The sequence below is a fragment of the Telmatherina bonti genome (assembly GCF_933228915.1).
Source record: "Telmatherina bonti genome assembly, chromosome: 19".
NCBI classification, from domain to species: domain Eukaryota; kingdom Metazoa; phylum Chordata; class Actinopteri; order Atheriniformes; family Telmatherinidae; genus Telmatherina; species Telmatherina bonti.
Window position 1 is genome coordinate 23,868,155 of NC_136617.1, and position 25,233 is coordinate 23,893,387.

General features: G+C 39.5%; 1 protein-coding gene across 1 annotated transcript in view; it reads left to right on the plus strand.

Moving 5' to 3' along the window:
• Positions 1 to 965: 965 nt before the first annotated feature.
• Positions 966 to 25,233, plus strand: part of rftn1a (raftlin, lipid raft linker 1a) — a 26,396-nt gene continuing 2,128 nt past the window's right edge. Inside the window, exons 1-6 of the mRNA XM_079258371.1 lie at positions 966 to 1,041; positions 6,985 to 7,136; positions 14,907 to 15,090; positions 20,699 to 20,807; positions 23,553 to 24,291; positions 24,374 to 24,577. Of these exons, the coding sequence (XP_079114497.1) occupies positions 6,989 to 7,136; positions 14,907 to 15,090; positions 20,699 to 20,807; positions 23,553 to 24,291; positions 24,374 to 24,577 (1,384 nt within the window). The 5' untranslated portion in view covers positions 966 to 1,041; positions 6,985 to 6,988. The remainder of the gene's footprint in view (positions 1,042 to 6,984; positions 7,137 to 14,906; positions 15,091 to 20,698; positions 20,808 to 23,552; positions 24,292 to 24,373; positions 24,578 to 25,233) is intronic.

The window sequence follows — 25,233 nt, forward strand, 5'->3', positions numbered from 1 at the left end:
CACAACTAAAAATACACATTTGGTGTTCACACTGACCTCAAGGTGTGTTGTGTGCAGATGTCATTGTGTTGAAAATGTTCCTGTTCAGAGAGCCTGGGCACTGCACTGTTTATTTGTTGTTCATGTTTTGTAGGGTTTGGATATTTTTGTTAAATAATAAAAGTTGAATTTGTTGTTGTCTTTGTACATTTTGTTAAAACTTACATGTTACTTCTGAGTTAGAACGGGATCTGCAGGAAGCGTTGGGAAGCAGCGTCCCTTCCAAACACTGCTCCACCAATTTTGATGGCTGCTTATCGGTCAGGGCTGGATTGCTCATCTTGCCTGGCAACAAGCCCATCATCCTTTGGTCACAGAGCTTTTTGTTTTTGTCACAGTCTGATGGTGTGACTGGATTCCCCTGAGCGCCCTTTCCAGCCTTTGACCCACCTTCCTGTCCCTGTCAGACGATTCGGAATTATGGATAAGTCTGGATAGCTGTTTATAAAATATGAATTTTTTTTAAAGAGACTCCAGAAAAATAACTACTAATCCTGACAGTAGGCCAACATCTGCATGTGATGAACACATCTGTTAAAGCATCAAACATCTGGGGACATTGTAAGCTGCTACTCTCCATACTTAACCTCATTAATGGATCTTCCTCTTACTTTTTTGGGATCGCTTGGTCTTTCAAAGTCAAATAAAGATACAGATAGTTTATTTTATCCTCTGTTTGGTTTAAGTGGAGCAGCGAGTGGGGAACAAAAGCAAAGGAAAAGAAAAACCGCCCTCTTTCCCTCTTCACACGCTCCAGACACGTAGAGCTAGACGGAGTGTGTGTCGTGGGCTTACAGTCAGTTGTAGTTTCTAAATGAGGGATTCATGTTTTCCTCCCATTGGATCGCAGGGTCTGTCAGATCCAGTGTGTGTGTGTGTGTGTATCTTGCAGCAGCCGTGACTGGAACAGACAGTAAATACATAGAGGAGGAACGCGTCGAGCGGTGTGAGGAAGCTTTTAATCCTGTTCAGACTTCGTAAAGACCAGGACCACCTTAACTGGTAAGTACAGACTATATAACTTAGGTGGGTAATTAATTGATCAAAAATTGTTTTTAAATGTGAGATATAATGTATGTTTTTATTTCAACATTTGGCAACCAATATTGAACATAACGACCCAACATTAAAGTCACTTTTTTGCAGCACATGCTCACGAGGAGCATCTGAGATTTTTTTTTCTTCTGTAAAAAAAACTTTGTAGACTACTGAACAAACTACATTAAACTACATCCTGAAATGTTTGCATCAGAAGTCTTTGGGATTTTTCCACCACAACACACCGGTGACAGAGAGAAATCCTCGTGGGCTTGACTCTCATCCATTCATTTGATTTGTGTGATGTTGCGTGCCATTTGTATTCCTGGCGTGACGGAATGAATAAGCCCTCTGCTCGCTGTCACAGGATGAAATGAACTCCAGATATGCGTGACAGAGTGGATGTGCCGCGCGCAGATGGAAGAACGGGGTTTGACTCTGTGTGCCAAGGCGAGAAAAAGATGTGATGCGTAAGCGACCTGTCATGTATCATTTCCCGTTCACTAAACTACCGCCGTTAACGGGCAGCGCCAGCACACAGCCACGTGCTACCGAGACTGGTAGTGCGCGCGTGCCATGTTCGAGGTTGAACGCACCAAAAGAGGGGAAAGGGAAAAAACAGAAACATGTAATTTCAAGCAAGGCTGCACCCTCAAAACGCAAGGAGCATCAATTAGTTTTATGCCTATGTATGGCTGCAGCGTAAAGCTGGGAATCTGCTTGGGGGGGGACAGGCTTTAGTGGGGAGTGACATCCAGTTCATCACAAGGATTGCCACTTGCTCCACTCCACAGTAATCTACACTAAATGTTGAGAATCGACCTCAAGGCTTAGTAAACTGATGCTTCAGATAAAACACACCTCCATACCCTTTTTTCTTTTGAGGGGAGAGAAAAATAGGTTGTGCACAAAGCTGCGTGACAAACCAATACATCAATGTCATAATTAGTTCTTATCCTCCCTCTGCAGCCTCATTAAAACACTGTTAGAGATGACTACTTTGTTGCTTGGAGGAATCACACCTCCCTGCTGGCAACTTGACACGCTCCCACTCTGCTCTCAGTCTGTCTCTCTCCATTTCCTGCTCCTTCTGTCTTTCTCTTCATTCTATTCTTGCTCTTCTCTCTTTTTCTTTCTTTCTTGATCATCATCAGCATCCTCTGTGGAAACTCAGTAGAACCCAGTGGGGGGGGGGGGGAGCTCGCTCTGCAGTGATCTGTCTCTCACCTCTAATTTTAAATTTCAGGGAAATACTGTACCTGTAGTGTACATTCAGTATTCCGAAATAAGTAGTTTTCAGCAGCATGACTTAATTACCATCATTAAACAACTGCAAAACAATAGAAAGCGACTTCATTCAGGGTTTCACACACACTGTTAAGAGAACTAAAAGGACTACAACTGAAGTTACAATCGAGTCTCTTCCTAACCAGGAAAAATGATAGCTTTCAGATGAATATGTACATGTGAGTCCATGCCAGCAATGATCAGTTGGTGCACTAGGTACTTAAACATAACAAGCACCTACACTGCTTGCAAGCAAATGCATACACATTTCTTTTTCAACTGATTTGATAGTTGCAGTGAGTAGTGTTGCTTAATATTCAGGACATAGTGCTGATAAGTTTGACTAGAACCAGCATGAAATGGTTAAATAATTAAAACACTGATGCAATTAATGTTCCATTTTCAGACACCACCTTCACACTAGTTTTTCTGAATATCAAAGGTCCTTCCTGTGACAACCCATGATGTTTGCACTGATTGGTTATCAGCTATATATTGCACATATTACTGGGACATAAATGACTGTAAACAAATTTATTGACCAATTTAAACCTGTAAATGGAAAATGAGAGAGAGAGAGAGAGAGAGAGGGAGAGAGAGAGGGAGAGAGAGACTCATCTGTGTGGTTTTAACAATATTTTCCCCTTTAAATCATCACAAATTATCTCTAATCTACATGCGCATCCTTAAGTACTTGCCACAGATTTCTGTGGTTATAAGCTGCTGGTCAGAACTCAGTGGTGTCAGACCATCTTTTCCAGGGCTTCTATTCTTCTTGCTGCTGAATAGAGAATTCCTCATGCTAACATTTCCTGTAAGCATATATTGTATAGACTAAAATTATTAAGACACCTTTATTTAATTGCACGTTTGTTGATTTTTTTTTTCCTTTTAAGTAAAATCTCTTGTAGCTTAAAGAAAAAAATAATTTTCATTATTATAAATCTGTGTTTGCTGTGTAGTTACCTCAATGCAAGCAAAACAGCTTGTTTTGTATAAAATTGCATTGCTGCACCTGTAAGCGCAGTATTTATGCATGAAATCTGTCTTGTTATATCCTAACAGGTGGTCTTACTTGTACATAATAAGCATCCAAGTGCACTGGAATAGATGGATTTTACATATACAGTTTATTGAAAAAGCAGACTGGGTGTTTCTCTTTTTTTAAAGCAATGATTTAGACAAGAAAAAACATTAGGCAGAAGTTTTCTTGTATTTTTTAATGAACATTATTTCACTGTTGTAGAGTCTCTGCAGTAATGACTGTAAGCATTCACTGTAAATTTACCCCGGCTTTTGTCCGTCTGCAGCTTTCCATCTGCTTTGGATGAGTATTGCTTCTTGTAAAGCGGGTATCCCTCGAGTGGCAAAGGTAGCGGAGCAGTGGGGTACAGCAGACAGATTATGCTCTCACGTAAATCTGCTGTCATTTCAAAAAACCTCAGTTTCAACAGATTCTCTAATGAGAAGCCCTCTGCTACTCCCTGTCTGTCACTTCATTCTCTCTTTTACATTCCTTTTATGTCTCTCTCTCTCTCCTGTCTCCCTGTTCAGTGAAGATTTTTTTCTTTTTTTTTTTTTTTTTTTTGCTGTCAAGGCCTTTTCTGCCTTTGCGTTTGTGGGACAGCATGTAAGAGATTCTGTTTGAAGTCAACTTGTAGAGAAAAAGGCCTCAAATGAAGCAAAAAGGCCTTGAATATTCAACTCGGTTGAGTTTCTCTGGCACTACAACCTTGGGTTTTAGTTTTCATTTTTGCGTTGGGTCCAATTACAGGTGTCAGTTTTTTAAACCCCCCTGACAGAGTTAATCTGCTAAAGTGAGACCTTGTGTTTTGAAACTGAACTGTCAGCATACATTGAAACTGATATAATGAAATGGTTGGATCACTTGGCTGACCGGGACCAGGAGGGGAGTCAATAATGTTTCATTTAAGAGCAACAAAACCAGCTGCCTCTGGGAACAAGGATGTGAATAACTTGTAATGTTTGTTATTTTTAGCTGAGCATCATGACTAATGGGAGTAATGGTATGAATGATATGTTCTTGAAAATGTAAATCCCTTGGATTGGAACAAAGTTGAAATTGTAATAAAATACTGTCGTAGGAAAGTTAAGAATTGGATGCATTTTGACACCCGGAGATGCAAAACTGTCTCCTTTACAGTGCAGTTGAGTTTCCTCCACCCACCAAGGTTTGATCCTTACTCTCAAACCCAAATCCCTTTTCTCTAACCAGCCATAGATGAAGCCTACTAAACATCTCCACATGGTGCTTCTTTTCCCCTTAGCAGACAAGGCACATTAAAGCCCATCAGGAAATGTGTTGGGAGTGGATCTACATGCTTCAAGTCATAACCTGGGGCCATCTTGGCTAGCTGTCCGTCTGGAGACATTGTAATAGTTTTATGGGACTGAACAGGCTCAGCAGGAGAGCACAACTGCTGTGGAAACTTTTTCAGCTACCAGACAGAATGGCTTGGCTAATAATGTAACATTGTAACATAATAATAGATAGTCACCCCTCCTGAGGCTATAAGGTCTATGGAGGGAAAGCTGGATTGGCTTTGGTTGACGAGGTTGTTGGCATGTAATAACTACAGTATTGAGAGTAGAATGTAGATGCTCTGCTGATATGCTGTGAGTAGTCATTGAAAGAACAAGAGAGATGTTCTCTAGTCTGTGTAATATTCCTCCAGAGGGTTTCTAAGTTCCCCTGTATGGCTGAGAATTGAGACACTACCTCAAAAAGAATTACTTGAGATGTTTGGACAGACGGCAAAGATGGCTCTCAAGCAACGTGTTTCAGGAATGTTGAACTGGCTGGTGACCAGTAGACTGGCCGAGGGCACGCTAAAGACTTTATGACTCTCTGCTGTCTTCAAAAACTTCTGCACTCTGAGTGGTTGGAAAATTAATAGATTGGCAGACAGGGTAAAGAATCAAAGAAGCAAAACTGAGTTGAGAGACTTAAAGTGGATTGAAGAGAATATTGAGGTCAGAATGAGCTGATGGTGATGAATGAGGGATGGTTTTACAAGTCTTGTAATCAGATGGACATAGAAGAGTTTACAGTAAGGCTAATCAAGGCCATTGTACCAGCAGAATGAAGGGAGTGGTCGTCATCACAGATGGTGGACAGAGGATGGAGAGAAAAAAAGGTTATAAAGACATGTGGCAGACTTGTGAAAATCCTGAACAATACAAGCAAAAGAACTAATGGTAGAAAAAATTGAAAGGAGAAAGCTTGGTCAAGAGGAAAGAGGGCAATGGTGGGCACACTAGACAGTCTGGTAAGATACAGTGTTTCATTTTCATTCTACTTCTGTCATCCCTCCATCTCTCCTAATTTGTTCTCATTATGAAAGCGCATGTTGTATTAAATAAATAATGACTTGTAATAGTTTGCACTTTCTGAAAAAAAAATACTGCACCGTCTTAAGACAGATGAGCAAAAGTGCAAAGGATGCAACATTTCTGGAACTTTGCAACCTCACCGAATGCATGCACCAAGCATTTCAGAGCTGTTAGTCACCAAACGCACATATCTCACAAAGAAACACACTCACACAAGCCATAATGTAGTCTGTAAGGATCGTTAGCCGAGTTAATGTCCATGCACTCGGCCCAATGGGAGTTACTATGTCATTCGCCATGCTTCCCAAACAGATACAGATATAGACCTGCCCCTGGGGAAGACACACACAGACACACGAATAAACACTTGCACATATAGACATGCAGATGTGCACCTCACCGTGTGGCTCTTACAAGCCGTGGCGGTCGGAAATATTAAGCGTGTCTTTGGTGATGGTTTGAGGGTACCGATGCTGTCACATCAGATTAACTTGATGAATTTTGGCCACACCTCTTTCTGTCTTGTCGTTTACCCCTCTCTCTGTCCTCTCTTTTGTCATTCCTCTACCTCATCACCTCACATCTCCTTTTTTTTCAATCTTTATAAAGCACGCAAGCCGTATCTTTGGGTTTAAATTGCCTGTTGAATTTCAGAAGAGGGGGATTTCGAATAGAAGCTCTTTTCCAAATTGTTTTTCCAATCGCCTATTCTCAGAGGTATCTACTGGTCCTGAGAAAAGAAAAAAAAAAGCTTATAATAACACAGATTTCCTTTGTGCTTCAAGGCAAGCCTTGGATCAGCATATAAATTGGTTGGCAGTAAAACATGCCTAATATTTTGGCTCTCCACTTTCTGTCTATCCAGTCTCATGTCGCTCTGCTTGACAGGGCAGGAAATCGGTCTCATTTCTGCTCTAATTCGTTCTGATCAAACATGTCGCTCTCAATCAGCCCCATTTGATTAGGAGGTGCCCGTATCACAGCCCACCAAGCAGGTAATGGCTGACACGCTCATATTTCAGTGTTATTGGGGTCTGTGTATCTGAATGTGTGTGTGTTGTTGGAACATCTGAGTTAAGTTCACACATTTTTTTTTCCCTCAGAGTATAAAGGTGGCACATGAGGACTGTCATTTAGGTTTGTGTGTAACAATCACACTCTGTTGGAAGTGTAAGTTCATTAGCTATATTTAGAAACCATATGAATTTCATGTTTCTCACCCTCCTTTGTTTTAAATCACACCTTCTCTTTCCTCTCCTCTCCCAGAGAAATGGGGTGTAGGCTCCCAAAGTTGAGGAAAACAGAAGAGAAGCGTAGCCCTGGCAACATCTACTCCACCCTCCGACGGCCTCAGGTGGAGACTAAAGTTGGAGTGGCCTACACCTACCACTTCCTGGATTTTCTACTGGGGAAAGAAGGTATGAAGTTCAACCCAGTCAGTGTATTGGAAATCATCTCACTTTGATGGAAATAATTTATCTCTTCTAAGTACACCTCCCCACACCCACCCCCTTTTTTTTCCTTGAGAGCTTGGCCTGTAAAACGTTAGGGAGGCATCATGTGCCTCAGCACAACTTCACTCCCACACATGCATACTTGAAATAGTCATGTGTTACTCTTTTCTCAAGTATCATCTCTACTGAAGACTGATGAAAATAAAGCTGATCTAGCTACTTAGACTGCCCGTCAACACTATAGCTTGTTTTTTTTTGTTTTTTTTAGAGAAAATAATCACTTCATGCATTGAAAATGCATTCAGTGTGAGTGTGTGCTTTAGTCTCTTTTAATATGTGCAGAAGCAGGAATATGCAAATCAGTCCTACCTATATCTCCGCTGCTCCCCTGCATTCAGCGACTCATCCTCAATCCCACTCAGATGCACGCAGTCTTTTTGCCCTTAGTTATTGTGTTCTCATTGTTAGATAAACCTTGTATGGCAGTTTGTGACAGTTCCCAACTTGAATAAATTGATCTTTTCGGGTTTGTTATAAAATCCCAACTGTTTGAATGTGTGATATTTGATTGTGGAACTGGTATGCTGTAGTTCTACAGTGTTACTAATGGCTTTTTTTTTCCAATAGTTTGTTTGTTGACATATTAAAAATGTTATATGCATAAATTTACAAGCTTAGAAATTTCAATTTCATCTTTTATCATTTAGAAGCATTTTTTCAAGGATGATTTTATATGTTGCAAAACAAAAATATTAATATGCTTAAAGAGATATTTTGAGACTAAATAGTGTATTATGAAATGTTAAATTCTAATAATGAAATCAAACAAAATTGTTACTTCGGTTTACAATCACATCAGCTTGTTATTTTAGCTATAAATCCCTTGTTAAGACAGTTTTGATTGGATTTCTCGTCAGTCTGGCTTCCAGCCACACCAAACACTCTTACAAAGTCACTCTGTGATGTCTGCACAGCACCAAACAGATGCTACAATTAATAAATACTCAAAAACTAACCAAAATAGACATTAAAGGAGATTAAAAGAGGGTTTTTCAGCTGAATAAACCTTTTAAAATTGCAGTGGGTCTGCAAACCTAAGGGATCTTTATAGCCTTTTTAAACTAAAGGTTCATTATAAGAAAAGAACGAATAATTTGCTGTTGATATCATGAAAGCTTTCTTGTTCCAACCCTCAAACAATGATTTGCTTCATATTTGCTTCTGAATTGATGAAATGAAGATAATAAATCAGTGAAAGGTTATTGGAGGAAGCATTTCAGACACTGCACAAATGAAAAGATGTAATCGTGGCCTTGACACGTAGCTTGTGAGCTTCATTCAGATCTGTTTCACATTTGTCCCAGTTCCAGTCTGGAGGAGGCTCCAAGGGATGCATCTTGAGTTTTGGTCATTCCACAATCATTCTGGGAAAATCATTTTTACTGAAAGAATTTGTCTGATTCCAAGTGTGCTTCTTTAACTCAAGTTATCAGCTTTACTCCGCTTTACTTTGTCATCTGCATTGTTTTCTTCTCGCTGGCTTTTCCCACTTCAGCAAGTCAAATGAAATGTTTAGGTCAGCAGCTCTGCAGTACTGGGTGTTTTTCATACTGTTAAGTATCTTCGGGGTAGAAAGTAGCTCGCTGAAGTTGTGTCTGTATGCAGCTTTTCTTGCAAAAAGTTCAAACGCTTATTTAATTATCAGATTCAGCTATATTGTGCAGACTGTGGTAATGCCCCGCAACTTCTCCCCCTCCTGCTGTTACCTCACACAGAGGCAATGACAGTAATGACAACTAAAGCTAATGTGCATTTGTAAGGTTCTGTCTTTGGGACTTGGCGTTTATTTTTGTTTGTATTTGTGAATAATTGTGAAAAATTGTGTGAAAATGTGGGCATGTAGGCTCACTGTGTCTCGAGAATGTTTGATGAGAATCCTCTAGAGGCGTCTGATTCTAAAAATACTAATTCTGTCATTGTGCTGGTTTAATCTGTGAACAGATAGAATGGGGTGTGGGGGTGTGTGGTTTGGGGGGGTAGCAGGAAGGAGAAACAAAAACAGAATGTGTTAAGGTGTTAAAAGCGGTATTTATTCCAATTTATCCACTGCGTTTTATCAATCAATCAATCAGTCAGTGAGTCAGTCAATCAGTCTTTATCCACATGGCACTTTTCATACAAATAAGCACCCAGGTAGCCAGTGTAGAGACTTTAAAACAGTTGTCATATGAGCTCTCTTTCTGGTTTTCTTAGCAAACATCAGCTTAACTCAGTGGCAGCTTTGGGGGTGTAGAAGTCTTTTTAGGAATACCAGAAAGAAGAGCATTACTTGTCTATTCTGCAGGTGATGAAAGTATGAATTAAAATGTCTTTACTTTTGAAAGACAGCTGCACTTTGGTCATTTTTCTAGATGATAAAAGCTGAACTATGTAATATAACGAATCTGGTTTTTAAATTTTAAATTTGAGTAAAAAAAAAAAAAAAAGCAAAACAAACAAACAAAACTCAGAGATTCATCACTTATTCAGGTTGATTTACAGCTAATGTTGCCTCTAGGCGGATAACCAGCACTTCAGTGTTGTTCTGGTTGAACTGTAAAAGATTTTCTGCCATCCATGACTTAATGTCCGAAATACAATTTCAAAAGGACATCGATTGGTCCTGTGTCATCAGGAGATGTTTATCACTGAATATATCAACCAGCCAACACTCTTCACCTGACATGAATCACATGCAAGTTTCCAAAAGTGTTTCAAATCCAAAACTGTAACAGACAGCTGGCACATCGTCACGGCCAAGTGGAAACGGTCTGATTGCCAATCGACTTCGCTGTCAGCCAGGCCTGTTATGTCTGGCAAAATGGGTTAGGATGTAGCATTGGCAGAGAGAAATCTGGCAACCCCGAAAGGTGGTGATGACCAAAGCAGGCAATAGACATGGGGGGTGGCTTGTCTTCGTCATTGCTAAAGGCAGTAGCAGATGAATTGTCTGATCACATGCGTGGCTGCACATATGTGTAGATACAGAGACCTCACGCACACACTCACACAGTGTTCATACAAGCAGCCAGGGTGGCTCAATCCTTCACGCACAAAACACTGTTTTTAGCACTTATTTAACAGGGTTAGCTTTATCTTTTAGCAGAAAGGCAGCTCATTTATATGGTAAACTCAATGATGCTACCTGAGCTGCTCAAGACTGGTAGACTGTTTTAGTATAAACGCAGCTACTATGAATTGATTGTATGTCTGTGTGTGTGTGTGTGTGCTTGCGAGTGGGTATATGTTTGCCTCTTTCCCTCTCTTTCAGTGTGATAGCGAGACCAAGAGAAGTAAAGGATTCCTGGAGGATTATCTGATTGTTTGTGGAGATTGAGAGACCTCATTCCCAGCAAAAGGATTTATTTGTGTGTATGTGTGCGTATGAGTGTGAGTGTGTGTAAGAGGCAGATAGAGGAATCTGTATGTCAGTCCATGACATTGAGGAAACCCACGGTCAAATCCGTGCTTTAATTCAATTTGGCTTTCATTAATGGTATTATTTCCCTGCCAGCGTGACTTGATGACTCCTACACGATAATGAAAAACAAATATCTTTGCAGGAGCGTCTGTGAAATATTTGGCTGTTTCTTAGTCTAAGTTTTGTTACCAGTAAGAGGAGCTTTGCATTCAGCATGAAGAGAAGCACGCTGTATTTTCCGGCTTGACCTTTGACCAGCGAGTGATTAAACTCAGTGGAAACAATGTGGCCGATGATGTAGTATTAGCCTTTGTTTTATTAGCTCTAACCCCAGTAGTGCTTGAGCTGAAATGATTTCTGTGTGACTAAGCCTTGTTTGCTCACATTGGGTCACAATGACCTTGTCGTGAATTCAGGGAGTACGAAGGGAAACACATCATATGTTTCAGGCATTTACCCTGAAGTTCATAGTTTCTTTGATTTGCCAGGGCCAGTCTCGTCATATGATCTGTAGCTAAAGTCTCAAACTCCTCAGCTGTTTTTTTTTTTTTTTTTTTTTTATCTGTAGTCACCAATTTGCTGTACCTTTTCTGTGGTAATCCTGGTGTGCAAGTCACAATGACATTTCACAGAATAGAACACATCATTTCAGAAAACACATCTCAGAGAAGATAAACAAACTGTATTTCACAAAGCTGCAAAACCAACACTTCTAAAAAAAAAAAAAAAAGCTGCAGTGCATTGTAAAAATACTGTTTTCTCTTATGTGAAATGTTTGGAATCTTTTTTTCTTTTTTTTTTCGTTTTTGTTTTTAAAAATCTTGATTTGCACCGTACTAGTTCTTCAGAGATCCTCTACCTTGCAGCAGCAGTCATTATCTGTTTGTTACTGTGTCATGTCAGAAATGTTAAATATGAAATACAACTACCAGGTATGACATCTTACCATGGCCTGCTGTGCATTGAGGCTGTGCGTCGATAATGAGAAGAAGAAACATGGAGATTGGAAAGCATGAAAAAGGATGAAATAAAGGCAGAGAAAAAAAAATCTAAATAAAAGGGAAGCAGAATAAACTCAGGGAGCGGTAGCAGAACAGAGCATGTGAGAAAGAACAGCAAAGTTGCAGTAAACTAGCTCATGGTGGGAACTGTGTACAAGCCTATCGAAAATGAGGAGAGAAAGAGGTGTGAGGATGAGCGAGTGGGAGTCAGGGCTTTTGGATGTGTGAGAAAGAAAGTTAGATGTGATACAGTGTGACTACCACTGGTCCCCGAAGCAGCGCGAAGCTGAACTCTGCTGACGGAGATCTACTCAGCTCATTGAAACTTATAACAACTAGCTGTCTAATGCTTGGTTCTGTGTGTTTTTGTGTGTCGGGTTGCAGCACTTTTTTATTTTTTATTTTTAAAGGCAACTTTTGACTGGAGATGTATGTTTGCAGATTCTTGCAGCATAGCGGTGTCATGGTAGCTGCACCTTGCTGTAGGACAGTGTGTGTGATGTATATTCACTCAGAGCAGGCACTGCAGAGATCCATCAAACTGCTACATCTGTATGAACTGATGTCTTTTTTTCAGGGCAAGCACAGAACATCAACATGTGTTAGGAAAATTGTGGATCTGACATAGATCAAGTGATATATGTGGAAGATTTTTTTTTTTCTTTCAGCTTCAGTCTTATTATCAAAAAGTCTTGAGAAAATGCCAGAAATGATGGCAGAGTGTTGCTATGTGTCAAATGTGAGCCAGACTGGAATTCACAGCCTGACAAGTACATCAGTACTGTTTGTGCCTTAAGCGCCTGTGTTCTCACCACAGCGAGCCTTTCTTCTCTTGCTTCTTCTTGGCAGCCATTTTTGTGAACCTAATGCTCTTCCTGAGAGGTTCCTTATAAAGTGGGCACACTGGGGAGATCAGATACTGACCAACAACTGTTATAACTTGCAGCTACATTCCTGTAACAGCAAGAAGCTCCTGGCTCCAGGATGTTGATTATTTTATAGTCAGTGTTTTGGCACATATCCTTGCTTAAAACCTCTGCAGGTCATTAGAAGGCAATTTGAATAAACGTGAACCTCCAGCAAGCACAGGGATAAGCCTTAAGAGTGGCTGTAAGTAGTAATCCCCACGCATCACCTAGCAGGCTTAGTGGAAACTCTTGCTTTCTCATGCGCACACAGTCAGACAACACAGGCAAAAAAGATGGCTCGTATACACTCACTAAGACACCTTTTTGCACATGCACTGCAAAATGCCTTACTGTCCCACGTAGAAACCTAGTGATTTATACAGTACAAGGAATTAATAAGCCCCTTTGATGTAGCAACAGGAAGAGGATGACTCTCACGCTCCTCAGACATCTGGTGAAATCCAGGGTCAAAAAGTGAGGCGTCGCTCTCAACACACAGTGGCTGTGATGTGTTTAAAGCTTCCGATTGCGACAGAAATAGCAGCGTGTGGATCAACAGCTGAACAGCCGCTCAGTCACTTTTCGTGCCCGTCAAACAATATACCCTTGGATTTGTCTTCATCTTTCCAGCAGTTATGCATGAATGTGTGGATGCAAGTATTCTCAGTCATGCCCCCCCCCCCCCCCCCCCCCCCCCCTCCCTTTCATTCTTTAAACCCTGAACCAGAAGCACAAAACCACATCATAACATACCTTCATCTTGCTTAAACACATAGGCTCTTTACACCTCCCTGCCCTCCCCAGCTGGCACTATAAAACTCTAGCTGTTTTCTTCTTTTTTTTTTTTTTTTTGCCATGAGCTGTTCCCATGTTCCCGTTCTGGGGTGGAAGTGCAGCCTCCCTTTTAAATCCCACAGTGGCAGACAATATAAATGAAGTTGCATCCCAGCTTTAAGCACTGCATGCGTGTGTCTTGTCTGTGGGTGAGTACCAGCCGAGCAGATCTAATGACAGCTAATGGCTGTTTACGATGACAGGATTGTTGTTATCCCCCCCATTCTGCACCCCATTCTGCACCCAACTCTTGTATCCAGCTGTTATTATTGTTATTATCACTATGCAACTTTTGATAAGTCTCCAGGGACACACGTTTAATTGTTTGCTTGATGAAACACTCTCCTGGTACCAAACACTTTTGCCAAAATGATGCTTCTTTGGGAGTTTCCCCCCCCCCCTCCTTGTGCTTTAACTGAGACACACTTGCCAGTTTCTCATGTGCTTGTGTGTATAAGTGAACATGCCAGATGATGGATAACAAATTGAAAATGAGATGGCTTGCATGGCTTTCTATTTTCTTTCCCACCATGCATGGATGTGTGTCCGTGGGTTTTGTGTGTGCCCGTGTGTATGTGTCTAGTTAATTTATTCAGGTTATTTTCTCTTCTCTAGACCCATGCAAATAAGATTGAATGGGAAAGGATGACAGGCATTCAGGCACAAACAGACAGCCTCATCTGTGTTTTTTTTTTCCCCCCCCGTCTGCTAACTGCCTTGCACTTTCTGTCTCCCCTTTTTTCACTTCTTGTTTCTTTTTCTCATCCTGGCACACCTGGCTTCACACAGAGACACACAGCCACCTGTGCTTTTTTGCCTGTGATGAGACAAAAAGCCTTGCCACAGTACAATGCGGTGACCTCGAGAGGGTCGCTCTCACCCACATTGCGCTCTCCCCTGGTGGATTTACAGAGGCAGTTTGCTACCATACGATAAGCCCTGCTAACCATTTCCTCTGAAGTGAACAGGTTTTCTTTCCATTGTGTTTGGTAATAAGGGGGCCGGCTTTGCGCCAGTGATTGCAGCTAATACGGCACAGCCAAACAAGCATCGTGATAGCATTGTCTCCCTTTTGATGTATGTGTGCGACTGTGTTGTGTTTCCTTGTCTTGGTATTAATATGGGTGGACGTTGTCATGAGCTTTTTCCAGCCAGCTGAGTATGCCTCTGTCTGCAGACTTGCAAAGACATGTAAGTGTGTGTTTTCTAAAAGCCAGACTGTGCTGGTGATATTGAGCACAGAGACTAATAGTTCTGGTGTAATTAGTTTCAGATTTAGTGTGAAGATGCCATGTGTTGTTGTTCAATGGGAATTATGATATGAGCTCCATCTTTGTTCCTTTGCACTGTTCCCTTGCAACCCCCCCCCCCCCCCCCCCCCGCCCAACCAACCCCCAACCCCCTCCTCCAACTCTTTGTTCCTGATTTTTTCCATTCCCCCTTCTTGTTTTTATTAGCTCCCACATCTATGTTATGACCACATTTCCCATTAACCCCTCTTGTCTCACCTTGTTTTTCTCCCCCTCTCCAGAGGTGCCAGTGTCATCAGTGCTTTGTCTCTCATCAGTGAGAGAACTGCCGGTTCAGGTCAGGGAGCTCTACGCCCAGGGTTTCGTCCTAGTTGCTGTCCACCCCTTTGTTCACCCTTGCGGCCCTCGTCATGCCCACATCCAGCGTCAACTCCACCGGGCTGTGTTGGTGCGAGAAACACAAAGGTACACACGCCAAACACAGCCTTGTCTTTAACATCAGCGCTATCTCAAATGAAGGAAGTAATTTAATTGTTAAAAACACAGATATATATTTTTAAGTGGCTGATTAAGATAAATATGATGATAAACTTGCAGTCAGATTTAGCCAACCATTCCTGCCTGTGGGACTGTTGAGAGAGGGATGCCAATAGGGACTATTTATCATAAGACTCCTCATTTCTTTTTCTTAATGTAAAAAAATATTTAAAATGGCTAGATTTAGCTCACTATTCCAATTAGTCCACTCTTAACGCTTACATAATACACTGTACACAGACTGTTGTGTAACTGTCTCATCTGTTATATCAGGTGTGTCCAAAGTCAGTCCTGGATGGCCGCTGTTCTGCAGGTTTTCTATGTTTCCCTGCTCCAACAGACCCGGCTTATGTTAAATGGATTCAGCAGTCAATGAAATTCTGCAGATTATTCTGAGTCAGATGTGTTGGAACAGGATACATGGAAAACCCACAAGATTGGAGCCCTTCATGACCAGAGCTGTGTAATACCATATTAGCAGAATATTGTTTTCATATATTACTTATCAGACCTCTGACATTCAGTATAAGTTTTTTGTATTTGTAGAAGTTATTGACTAAATGAATCCATTTGAAAATTAGATCAGGACACCTTTTAAAACAATATTTCTAAAATTCTGATGATGGAGTTTTATCTTGAGTTCTGAAATAATTACAATTAAATGTAGAAATTGAATGATCTCATAATTATTAATGTCAACTTTAGTAATAGTTCGGCATCAGAAAGATGTCAGAAAGCTTTTTTTTACTGTTAAATGCATAAAATGTTAGCATTGCTGTTTTATACATTAATGGTGTTTGATGTTGCCCCTGTCACTAAGAGCATTTTGATATCCTGCTGCTTGTATGATGACAATGTCTTTTGCTGTTTAAAAAATGATTATGTCTCAACATTTCAAGGATGTGAGACAAGTCTGATGCATCTGGAAACTAAACCAAGGGTAAATAAGGAAAAAAAATCTAAATATCTTGGAAGACTGTGCTTCTACTAGTATCAAACCACTTTACTGAAATAACAGTTTTTTTTTCCCTTTCAGCCATCTTCTCTGTTTCCAATTTTATTTGCTGTTGGTCACCGTACGTACAGCTTCCACATTTCTATCCAAGCAATATCAGTTTTGTTCCATATAGAGTAGAGCAACGTTTGGAACAAGTAACATTTTATAAGACCCATAGAAGAAGCCAATAGAAATGTACACAGTTTTTAGGCAGATGCAGGGAACTTTTCACTGCACCTGAAGTCATTGGATCCACTTACAGATGAAGAGATGTTTATGACTGAAAGAATTTTGGCCACTTGCGACCACCATCCATTCACAAGTGTGCTTAGTATTTGAAGTAATTTCTTTGCCCATCTTTACCACTAGGTGTCAGTATGTTTTATACACTAACTTTAAGTGAAAAGACATATATTTTAGTTAACCCATTAACCCCCCAGAAAAAGTGTCTGGGGGGTTAATGTGATGCTCAGTGACTGAAGAGGAAAAAATATTACATAAGCTGGTTGGCCTTCGTATATAAATATAAATATACCAGTTTAGCTGGTTTTAGAGCTTACATACTTTTTTTCCCTTATTTGCGTTCATAAAAATAACACTAAAATCCAAAATAAGTAACCAAGAAAAAAAGAAAAATTAACAACAATTAACCTTTCAATTATATATATATAAAAAAAAACCACAATATGAATGCCATTTGCATTGGTAGAAGCCAAATAGGCTTATAACAGCCAAAGAAAGCCACACCCAAAAGAAATAAAAACATAATAATTAAGAAAATAACTAAAATACAACTACTAGATTACAGATCCTACAAATAGGATAATACAATGAAATATAATTTCAAACAAAACATGTACAAAAAAACTAAACAAAACTCCTATTTACTCTACTTCAGTCAGAGTGAGTTGTCAATTTCCATTGTAGTTCATTATTTGGACATGGATAATGTTGTTTTTGAGTCCAAAAGATTTAAATGTCTGTTTAGTTTAGCACCATGGTAGCTATTTTCAAGTTGATCACGAGCTGTTTTATAAAACGGCAGATGGAGATGTAATTTTACCGTCTGTCTCGGAGAATAAGTGTGGAACTGGTAAATATATATTTAAAAAAAAAAGTTTTATATACGAAGACCAATCATTATAAAACAGTGCTCTGAAAACAAATGTTCAGGTTAGACGAATGTTAGTATCAAATTTTAAATATTTATAAATTTTAATTTAAAACACAAAGCTGAGCTTTGTGCATTAGGTTTGGAAAAAGTTGCTGTCTGGACAAACTTCTTTTGTAATGTAAAAATGTTGTTAAGGTAGTGAAAATACTACCCCATATTATATTACAATAACCTAAGTATAGATAAATTAAACTGTAATATAACATCAAAAGATATTTATGATGTACTAAATTTCTTATTTTAATTATGATTTCAATAGATTGTTATTTTTTTCTAGACATGTTCAACTTGTTCCTTCCAGCATAATTCATCATCTATTAACACTCCAAAAAAAGAAGAAGATAACATTCTTGCTATTGCTTTGTTAGAAATGCAAATTTTAATTTGTTCACTTCTATACTTTTTGTCTAGCAAATAACATAAAACTGGACTTTTTAACATTAAATGAAAACTTACTTGCTCTAAACCATTCAGAACTAGAAAAGCACTCAGAGAGCGCAAACCTTCCCCAAGGCCTTTAAATAATTCCTGGATCTAAACGATGATATGGATAACCATCAAAATTAAATATGTTCTTCCTTTTCACAATTCCAACAACTCCTGAAAATTTCATGAGAGTCAGTCCATAACTTTTTTAGTTATCTTGAACAAAAACAGACAAACAGAAAAACGGCAGGTAAAACATAACCTTCATGGCAGAGGTAATATAAAGAAGATCAGTGTTTAAGTTTTTCATAAGAACATTTATATCCTTGTTGGAAATAAAAAGACTGGCGTCGTCTGCAAACAATTAAGGAAAAGTAGCAGAAGAAACAAAAGAGGAATCATTGATGTAAATAATGAATAGTAATGGTCCCAAAACTGACCCTTGTGGCACACCATACTCAACAGTATTTCTTTTAGATTGATAATTTTTTTTAAATACATTTTTTAAGAGTATGCTGAAGACACAGCTCTTCAAGGAGCACTTCCATACTTAGTTTAACTATATTTGTCAGAGGAGTTGGAGAACTTAGCCCAGTTCTTTGGAAAAAATATTGTGGTATTCATTTCTTTGTATATAGGGACTATTGTGGGGTGGGAAGATAAAACAAAACAAAAAAAACTCTGTAGCAATACATGTCAAGATCTGTGTCCAGTTACTCTTGCAGTCCACTAGCACCTTCTAATGATGTCCTACGGTTTGATTTCCTGCTTGATTTGATTTCACTCTCATATGTAAGTTGCTTTAGATAAAATTGTCTGCTAAATGACTATAGAATAGAGTAGAATAGAATGCTCAAAATGATGTGTATGTTGATTTGTGTATGTAAAGTGCCCTGTGACAACATTGTTGTGAAGTGGCGCTATACAAATAAAGTTGAATTGAATACAATACAATGCAATACAATACAATACAATACAATACAATACAATACAATACATACAAACTGTTCCATATTACATAAATAATTACACAACCATATTTACACATTGTTCTTAAATCCCTATTTATGAAGATTTTGAAGCAAAATTGGTGGTTTAATGTCAAAAGCTCTAGATAAATCTAGAAAATCACCAACTGCAATATACTTATTATTTAAAGCTGTATTATTTCTATCAATTAGTTTAATTAAAGCAATGTAGGAAGAATGATTTTTGAAAAACCATACTGATAATTATATTATAGGCTATTCTTAATTAAGTGTTGTTGAAGCTTTTTATAAACCACACCACATTAGTACATTAGTTCATGGGGAACTGGGCTATATGAGAACATGTGCAGTGTGGAAAAGTCATACAGCCAAATGTTGTTGTCTTTGGTCATTTGCCAAATGGGTTTGAAATGATAAAGATCCAAAAGTCATCATGTCTCAGAATATAAAAACCTCTGGTGTGAAACATCTTAGTAACAATAGTGGAAAGGAGTAAAATGTGTATAAGATGCTGGATGCTGCCTTGAGCAATTTTTTCTGATATTCTCCAGAAAAGGTGAAAAAGATGAGTCAATGCATAAGAGACAAGTCAAGTTGTGTTTGTGCTATTTGTGCTTGCTTGTTTTACCTTTATCTTTCAGAAAGTCATGCTATAGGACTAACTTTTTTTCTGTAAATTGTTACCTGGCAACCTGGAGTGCCTATAATAATGTTCAACGAGTCTTCTTTTACTTATCATTAAGATGGGCAACATATAAAAATTGGCTGATGCTACTCCGTTCCTCTCTACATTTATTGAAAAAGTAATTGTATGACATTTCTGAAACTTAAAACATCCACATATGCCTCAACAGCTGTAAAAATACTTTACAAGAATAGTGATTTTAATAAAATGACAGTCTTGGAAAGAAAAGCTTCCAAGTTCAAAATTTTATTTCATCGAGATGACACACTGTTTGTGCAGCTTTCCACTTGTCACTTTGTTATGAAAGGAAGCACTTTGCTTACTTGTCAGTTTTGGACTTTTTTGTTCCTTTTTTGTGTGTATCTACATAAAAAACCTGCTTGCATGTATGTGATTCCCACACACATACATGCAAGCAGGTGCCAGGCTGCTCTTTTGATGTCCCTCCTTCCAAGTGGTCCTGCTGCTTCTTGGCACCTGTCACCGTGGAGACGGCTGATTGCATCATCAGTGCTCGCCAGAGGGGAACAGCAAGCTGAAAGAGAGAAAACCATCTCTCCATCCTTTCATCTGCTTTCTTCTGAGTTGACCGCCCCACACCCCTTTCCTTTTCTTTTGTCCTCGTCACCCTCCTTTGTCCCTTTACTTTGCCTTTTATCTCCCCATCAACGCCATCCCTTTTCATCAAAAACCAGAAAAATGAAGGGAAAAAAATGACAGATCTACTGTTTCAAATCTAGCTGAGAATGTCACCTCAATGTCAGCCTCAGAGCACAAGATATTACTCCAGTATTCCCACTGACCTCAATCCAAATCTGAAGAGCTGTGTCTGAATGCACCTTTTATGATGGTGGCTTGCAATAGGAGCAGATGGAAATTTTAGCCCCTATTTTTTTTTTGTCTAATAACTCTTTTGTGGTTGTGGTAAATGTGTGATCTCCTAAATGGAAAATTCCCCCTCCATCAAATTTGACACGTTTCGGCTGTCATTATTCTGGGTCAACAAGTACCCATGAAAATGAACATTTCTGTCAGAATCTTTTTAGCCAAGGTTTTTCTTCTGTGTAACTTTAGATGATGTTCTGTAAATACTGTTTAAAAAAAAAAAAAAAAAAAAAACACGCCCAAGTTAACATTGAAACATTGCTAGGCCTTTGGCACGTTCTTCCTCATAGGTTCTTAACTGATCTGCTAATTAATTACGCTAGACAGAAGCTTTATGTTCAATATTTGTGCCATTTTTTTGTGTTTTATTAACCTCACAGTTCAGAGAAAAGCCAACTGAGATGGGGCAGAAATCGTCTGGACACAGATGTCTGCGTGGCAGGTCAACAGACTGCAGACCCAGAAGTGATCCAGAGCTATGTTAAGAAGGTAAGTTCAAAGCTCAGCGTAATCACACCAAGAAATAAATAAATAAAAGATTTGATTTCTCATTATAGTGTGCAGCTTCCATGGATTCCTCTCAAAATACTGGTTTCTGAAGACTGGGATAAAAACAGTAATCTTTGTTGTGTTTTACAAATCTGTTCAGCATTATAGAAATGGCACGTAGTGGGACATACTGGGACATAATCACAGATTTGGAAGATTAGAATTTGCTTTGATTCAATCTTAGTGTTATGCCAATGCAAACCAAAGAGCTGCAAGTTGCTCTGATTATTTTCAGAAATAGCCTTCTAGTAGGAGCATGTGGTGCATTTTTGTACTGACTGGTCCTGAATACCACTTTTTTTTATTTAAACACAGACAGGAAGATAAGAACATTTGTTCTAGACTGAAAAAAAATTAGCTGAATCCACCTGTTTCCTCTTTACATAAGCACTTGATGTAGTTTTTTTTCCTCTTCAGTGTCTCCATAGTTGTTTTACTGCGAGTTTCTACGTGTTTCACTTCTGCTGTGACAGAGGAGCAAACCTTACTATCCTCTAAAAGCTACTTGCAACAACTGTAATTGTCCTTCTGTGCCACATGATACCTTGCGGGCTGCAAGGTGGCGTGGCGGTTAGCATTGCTTCACAGCAAGAATGCTAGGGGTTAGGGTTAGGATCGAGCTGAGGATCGAACCCAGCCTGGTTCGATCTTCGACTGGGGGGAGGTTTGAACCGTGGCTTTTTTGTGAATTTTGCATGTTCTCCCCGCGTTTGCATGGATTCTCTCCAAAGACATGCCTGTTAGATTAATTGGTTGCTCTAAAATGCCCATAGGCAATTTGGCGATGGCCTGACGAGCTGTCCAGGGTGTACCCTGCCTCTCGCGCAAAGACTAGTGGGATAGGCTCCAGCATCCCTGTGATCCTTCACTGGACTAAGCGGTTCAGATAATGATACCTTGCTTATGGTGCAAACACACAGAGCTTCTCCAGAAGAACTGATTTATCACCATTATAAAGGACTTGAACAATTTCTGATGATGGGAGCAAGAGTTTGGGTGGCAGTGGCTCATGAGGCAGAGATAAGCCCAGAAAAATAGGGGTTGCATCAGTAAAATCATGTGCCAACAAAAATACATGCAAATGTGGCTTCTGGTAGGAGTGAGCAGGTGATTTGCTGTGGTGACCCCTAAAGGGACAAAGCTGAAGGGCAGGAGGAGGAGTTGAGCATGAATCAAGCATATTCACATTCCTTTACATTTACCAACCATTATTATTATTGTTTTTTTTTTTTTTTTGGTTTGCTTTTTTTTATCTCAAACACATATGCAATACAAAACAATGATGCAATACTTTGTTTGAGAAGGAGCAGAAGGAACCAAAAGGCTTATTTAAATACTACTCCTTATTCAGATATTGTTATCAGAATCGTGTCCATCTTTACTTCTGAGTGACTCCGCCTTTCTAAGGTGCTCTTTTTCTTTTCAAACATCTCTCTGACCTGTGATTAATTAACCAACAAAGTTATAACATTCAGCTGTTTCTTTTAGGACTTCAGTCTTCTGTCTTCCCCCTTATTGAGACATGCTGCTGCTATGAATTGGCAGTCTCACTTTCAACTTTAAATGTTTTCCATGATCAGTTGTGAATAAAATACTGTGTTAGAGGATTAGCAAATCACTGTATTTTAATTATTATATGTTTTTACCTTTTTGGGAACTAGGTTTGTTGCTGCTGTAAATCATGGTAAGAGTTAACTCCAAGATTCCCTGCCAATCTCAGGGAATCGGTGGCATTTATCCGCTGTTAAACTCGCCTTCAGTGGCTCCACTCATGAATTTGCCGACAGTCCAACATCGGGAAATGAAAATGTGCTCTATTGAATAGATTTGCATCTGAACACCCAGAGAGCACAAAGGAAAACCTGATTGGATGGAAATGCACATCACTGAGCATAATGTGATAGGCTCTGGCAGCGTGACATGAATAACCAATCAGATCACAAGCTGTCAGAGAAAGTTCGAGATAAGACTCAGCAGACAGAGTGACAGGACGGTGTGTTAGTTTGTGCTTGTGTGTGTGTACTTGTGTTCAGTTTTAAAATTCTATTCTATGTTTTTTTTTTTGTTTCCAGTCCTCACCCATCTATACCCTCTCAATCTCTTTTTGGACATGGCGATAAGATAAAACTGTGTGAGTGTGTGTTAGTTGTGTATGTTAGTATTAAAAGCTCTACTTGAAAACGGCATTGCATTTGTATGGATGAGTGAAGTGTCAAAAATAGTGGCTAAGAGGGGGAAGATGTGTCTCATTATTGTGCGAGTAGTAGTTTGCAATCTGATTTCTCTCCCGTCGAGCCTGTCTAAAACTGTCAGCCTAAATATCAACTGACAATTAGCCACCAGCGCTCCATGGGAGGGGGCAACTCGCGCAAACACACACATACACGCCCATGCATGATCACACATATGGATGTGTTGAGATAATGAGGTCCTTTTGTCATTTGAATATTTGATCTTTGCAGATGATTAGGTAGGCTGTTATTTTGCAGAGTACCCACCCTGTGTCTGTCAGCCTTTGTTTGTGTGTAAATTAGGTTTTGTTTGTCTAACCACAGTTAAAGAGACTGAGCAAATTTATTTGTGGTTCAATAACAGGCATGTTTTTGTTTGTCATTGAGATTTATTCTAATGGAGTTTATGGGTGTGGGTAGATGATAACATTGTGCGTGTGTGTGTGTTTCACAGATTCAGGATGTGGCAGAACAAGGGGTGATGTTTGTGGGCTTTCTCCAACAGCCAGGTGGAGGACCATACTTCTTGGGGCACTGGGACAATGAAGAGCTGTCATCCTTGCATTCAAGCCCTTCGCCCATATATCGACATCCTTTCAGCACCAACACCAGCCCAACAGATCCCGCAGAACCGCTTTCTAAAGGCGTAGCAGCTGATTGTTGCAGCTGTGAATCTCAAGAGTTAGAGGATGATGGGGTGGTATGTAAGAATAGGGACCACAGTAATTCAGCTCTCAGAGAACCAGACTTCAGCCCTCCAAAGCATTTTCCAAGTTTAGCGCGCTACCCAGAAAATTCAACCTCACAGAGTGGTCTGAAAGAATCAACAGATGACCATCAGAATCACATTGAACCTGATGCAGACACAGTTCAAAATGCATCAGATAAACAGGTGAATCAGTTAAATCCGGACCTCTCAGAGGCAGAAGGCACAAAAAGGCTGCTGGAGCATAAACTTCCAGAAGTTAAGCGCTTAACAGAGAAACATTTTAACCTTTGCAATGAGAGAGAAAGAAGAGACTCGAGCACAGACAGCTGGCTCAGCTCTCCAGAGCTGGATCGCCACTACGACACAAAATTTCATTCTACTCGTATGGACGGGCAGAGCAGAGTGAAAACACACAACAACAACCACATCAAGCTAATGAGTTCACAGAAAGACAAAGGTGCTACTTCACCACCGGCGCAGGCTAGTAAGTAAGCAGGGCTCAGTTTTTACTTTCTACCTAAGCTTCCTTTCCACTTTGTAATGTTCATGTATCTGCGTGTCTGTAGGGATGCAGCTGTTTGCACTGTACAACCACACAGAGGAGCTGAACACCTCTCTGAGGTTCTATTCTCTCAGGGTACCCCTTCAAGTGCAAAAGGAGGCAGGAAAAATCACAGAGGTCGACGCAAACTGGCTGGACCACATGACTCAGCATTTTACCAGCGGAGCTCGCCTTGTTGATGGGTTTTTTCACCTCACGGATGATAACGGTTTGTTCTGTGCATACAGTAGAATAGTAAAGCTGATGTAAGATTTTACACTTCCCTCAACCATAACTCACGGCAGTAGGAACTAGTGGTGGAAAAATCAAATCGAAAAATCGGAAATCTGGATTTTTTTTCTTCACAATTTTAAAATCCATTATTTTAGTTTAAAAAAAATTGATTTTCTTTTCAAATAAATAAAATTAATGCACTATAAAACATTTTTTTTTTTTTTTTTTTTTTACCATTTTTACTGTTTTTATTGAACTTTTTACTTGTCTTCTTGGGCATTATAGCAGCAGAATGATGGTCTGGATACTGTGTTGTTTTTTCCTCATTGAAATGAAGACAAATGACGAGCAAAAAAAAAAGTTTTATACATTTTTTTGTTTTTATTATACAAAAATCAGCAACATTGGAGAATTGTGAGAATCACAATTTAAATCGAATCGACACCCAAAAAAATCGGAATCAAATCGAATCGGGACAAAAGCATATCGTCACAGCCCTACTGGGAACAGATGTACTAAAATCCTTCAAACTCTTGCACTAAAAAGAGACACCGATCAGACAACAGTCAGCATTTCATTGTGATGAAATATTCAGCTTTATCCATTTCACCCATGAGATTTAATGTTGTAGCTGTCTGGTGTTTATTGATT